At 59.2% G+C, this 3,655-nt stretch overlaps 2 protein-coding genes across 4 annotated transcripts in view; one reads left to right on the forward strand and one right to left on the reverse strand.

Moving 5' to 3' along the window:
* The window catches only part of LOC127749107 (protein furry-like), an 88,976-nt gene that overhangs the window by 47,595 nt on the left and 37,726 nt on the right, over window positions 1–3,655 (reverse strand). The gene's annotated exons all lie outside the window — the stretch shown is intronic.
* LOC113218002 (thyrotropin-releasing hormone receptor-like) overlaps window positions 1–3,655 on the forward strand; it is a 62,231-nt gene that overhangs the window by 43,554 nt on the left and 15,022 nt on the right. For all 3 annotated transcript variants that reach the window (XM_026438126.2, XM_052265921.1, XM_026438127.2), the window contains 3 exons: window positions 388–685; window positions 776–958; window positions 1,048–1,434. In XM_026438126.2, the coding sequence (XP_026293911.1) occupies window positions 426–685; window positions 776–958; window positions 1,048–1,434 (830 nt within the window). In that variant the 5' untranslated portion in view covers window positions 388–425. The remainder of the gene's footprint in view (window positions 1–387; window positions 686–775; window positions 959–1,047; window positions 1,435–3,655) is intronic.

A 3,655-nucleotide genomic window follows, 5' to 3' on the forward strand; every position in this document is an offset into this window, starting at 1 on the left:
ATATTTAAAAAAGGTTATTCATGAGTTGACAGTAATATATCCGAGTGCTGCCCAAAACGCAGAGGGAGGCAGAGAGAAAGACAAAGATATCACTCGAGAGAGAAAGAGGCAGCCCTGAGCGAGCGCGCCATTCTTGGTCTTATTTCACCCAATGTGCCAACTCCCCACATCCGCGTTCATTGTGACGGCTGTGCTGCGGACGAGTCGCTCTGGTTCGCCTGCGGTGACGAAACGGCAAGTGGACGGAAAACGACATTTTCCGCACCACACCGCACACCACTATACTATGTTGTTTTCTATCTACGCGTAAAACGAACTGACTGCCATTTGCTGCGTAGGCAACAAAAAGCAAACGATGACGCGGAATTTTCCTGTTTTCTGTGGCAGGAATGGCGGGCCTGGCGGGCCGGGTGGCTGGCTGAGACATGGCCGCGGGCTCGGGGGAGGCTGTGGGTTGGACCCCCAGCTGGTCGCCGGCCTACCCTGACGAGGACGTCACCACTACCCCCGGGGCCTGGCCCGCGGGGCCCGTCGCCTGGCACAATGGCACCGAGCTCCCAGAGGACCCGGTGCTCTACGCCATCCAGTTGTGGTTCACGCCCATGCTTGTCACGCTCGGCACGCTCGGCAACTGCCTCTGCGTCATCGTCTTCTTCGGCACCAAGCTCAACAAGCTATCCAGCAGGTAGACTGACAGTTTGGAACAGTTCCATTTCCACAATTTGCCCAAACAACATTTTTAAATGAATTGTTTACGAATATGTCTTTGTTGCAGCTACTACCTCTCCGGGCTGGCCATCAGCGACACCTGCTGTCTCGTGGCTGTCGCCGCCACCTGGCTCGAGTTCATCGACATACCCGTGTTCAACAAGAACGGCTCGTGCCAGCTCTTCGTGTACCTCAAGTCCGTGTGCAGCTTCCTCAGTGTCTGGTTCGTCGTGGCCTTCACGGTGGAGAGGTGAGCGACTACCGACGCACACGCATTATTTGTTTCTCACCAAAAAGGCGACACGGCGGGTAACGTGACACACCCTTCCGTGTCCGCAGGTTCGTGGCCGTCAGCTACCCGCTGCAGAGGCTGTCCATGTGCACGGTGGCGCGCGCCAGGGCTATCCTGGCCTCGCTCACGGTGGCTGGCCTCGGCCTCTACTCGCCGTACCTCTTCATCTCGGCCGTGATCCCCGTGCCGGCGGTGCAGGGTGGGCAGGGGGCGGCGGGCGGCGCGGCGGCCAACAATGGCACGGTGCTCGTCTGCGACATGCTCAAGCAGTGGCACAGCCTGGCGCGCGTCCTCAACTACGCCGACATCTGCCTCACGCTCGTGCTGCCCGTGCTGCTCATCCTGTCGCTCAACGCGTGCATCGCCCGCACCGTGCTGCGCCTGGCGCGCGCGCGCAAGGACCTCACCAACACGGCCATCAACGGCAGCGGCAGGTGAGTCTCAGGACGCCGAGGCCGCAGGCAGCCCGCCCGCTCCAGTGCGTGACGGGTGTGCCTACCCTCGACTCCGCAGGCGTTCCCTGCGCGCCGCGGGTGGGGTCGGGCCGGTGGCCACAAGGCCGGCCGGGCCCACACGGACGGCAGGGGCCACAGCCACAAGGATGGCCAAGGCCACAAGGCCGCCCTTATCAAAGAGCGCCCGCACGCCGCAGGCTCCCCGGCCTACACCCCCTGGCCTTCCGCCGCTCCACCATGCTCCGGCCGGCCAAACAGACGCCGTCAGCAGCCCGGGGGCGGGCCTGGGGGCCCCCGGGGAGCACGTCTCTTTACCTCAGCGGGGGCTACGACGGGCCCGCTCTCTCGACCTGCGGCGGAGGCCTCGACTAACCGTATTTTAGTTGATAATAGACCAAAGTTAGCGACCGGCGTAGGGCCTTGCACGCCCGCCGCCCCCCTGCGCCACCCACGCTTCTCCTTCCGGACCCCGACCCGCCCAACCAAAGCGCGCGCACGACCAGAGGCGGGCGAGAGGCGGCGGGACGCAACACGGCGCGCACCCAGGGGAGGTGTTAGCCCTTATTCGCCTGATTAGTATTCTGACCATTCGCCCAACACCATCAAAGAGCAACGGAGCAGGGAGGGTGCGAGGGGGGTGGACGGTTAGAGATAGGGATGGATAGGAAAATGAGAAAAAGAGAGAGAAGGGACAGAGATAGAGACAGAAAGAAAGGGGAAAAGGCCGAGCGTGATGGGTAAGGGTAAGAGGGTGAGGGGGAGAGGGGGGAAAGATGGGGGAGAAAGGTTGTATACAGGGGAGAAGAAGAGGGTGCGCGACTGAGGAGCTTCTGGAATAAAAACATCACCGGTGTCTTGTTCACAAAGCATGTTTGATCTGTCCTCTCGTATCCGCGCTGGAGGCTGCTGGAGCTGGAGCAGCAGGGCGGACAAGCCGCGCGCCACCGCCGCCTCCTCCATTCCCGTTGTGCTGAAAGCGGCAAGGTACAGCCGGCGTAGAACCCGCATGGAAAAAAGTGTTCGAGATTAATTTGCGTTGAGTCAGTGCGCTAGGTTTCTTCTCAAATCTAGTTCGGCTCGGAAGCGGCTAAGTCCCAGTCACGGTCCATATACGATTGTCACACAGGTCAGATAGAATGCAGTTACAAGTTGCCCAGGCACATCCCGGACAGTTCTCAGACATAAGTGAGTACTGGTCATAGTTAGGATTCAAACACTTTTTGTACGAAGATCGGACAGACCCCAAACCGTTTAGACCGAACACTATTTGGCTACTGTCTGCGGAATAGGGGAGAGGGCAACAGAGTTGGCAAACTGGTATATGAGCACCATCCGACCTCCCGGACAGTCTGCAGACATGCATCGTGTTGGCGAGAAAAAAGGCCGCGTGCACGCAGAGTAGAACCCCGGACTCTTGATTCAGCGCCACTCATCTTGCCAACTGAGCTATCTGGGCGCACATGTGGGGGACGATCGCTGGAGCAACTCTTTCGTTGCGACTGCCAGCGTCTCGTGAGCGGGCGAACGTTCCGTAGTATGCTTTCGGCCTTGTCCCCCACGTGTGCGCCCAGATAGCTCAGTTGGCAAGATGAGTGGCGCTGAAGCAAGAGTCCGGGGTTCTACTCTGTGTGCACGCGGCCTTTTTTCTCGCCAACACGATGCATGTCTGCAGACTGTCCGGGAGGTCGGATGGTGCTCATATACCTGTTTGCCAACTCTGTTGCCCTCTCCCCTATTCCGCAGACAGTAGCCAAATAGTGTTCGGTCTAAACGGTTTGGGGTCTGTCCGATCTCCATACAAAAAGTGTTTGAATCCTAACTATGACCAGTACTCACTTATGTCTGAGAACTGTCCGGGATGTGCCTGGGCAACTTGTAACTGCATTCTATCTGACCTGTGTGACAATCGTATATGGGCCGTGACTGGAACCTAGCCGCTTCCGAGCCGAACTAGATTTGAGAAGAAACCTAGCGCACTGACTCAACGCAAATTAATCTCGAACACTTTTTTCCATGCGGGAACGCAGCCGCGTGCAGGGCAGGGCATGGAGAGCGTCCTGAGCATGCGACTCGGAGCTCGGTGTTTAGGCCCCAGCGCTACGATTGTGTCTCCCTGATCCATAACTCAACATCCTCCACAAAGAGGGACCCCGCCGCGGAGCCTCGCGAGCCTCCACGGCACGTCCGCTGCCCCCCCCCC

The sequence above is a fragment of the Frankliniella occidentalis genome, unplaced genomic scaffold (assembly GCF_000697945.3).
Source record: "Frankliniella occidentalis isolate FOCC.00 unplaced genomic scaffold, Focc_3.1 Scaffold32, whole genome shotgun sequence".
Taxonomy (NCBI): Eukaryota; Metazoa; Arthropoda; class Insecta; order Thysanoptera; family Thripidae; genus Frankliniella; species Frankliniella occidentalis.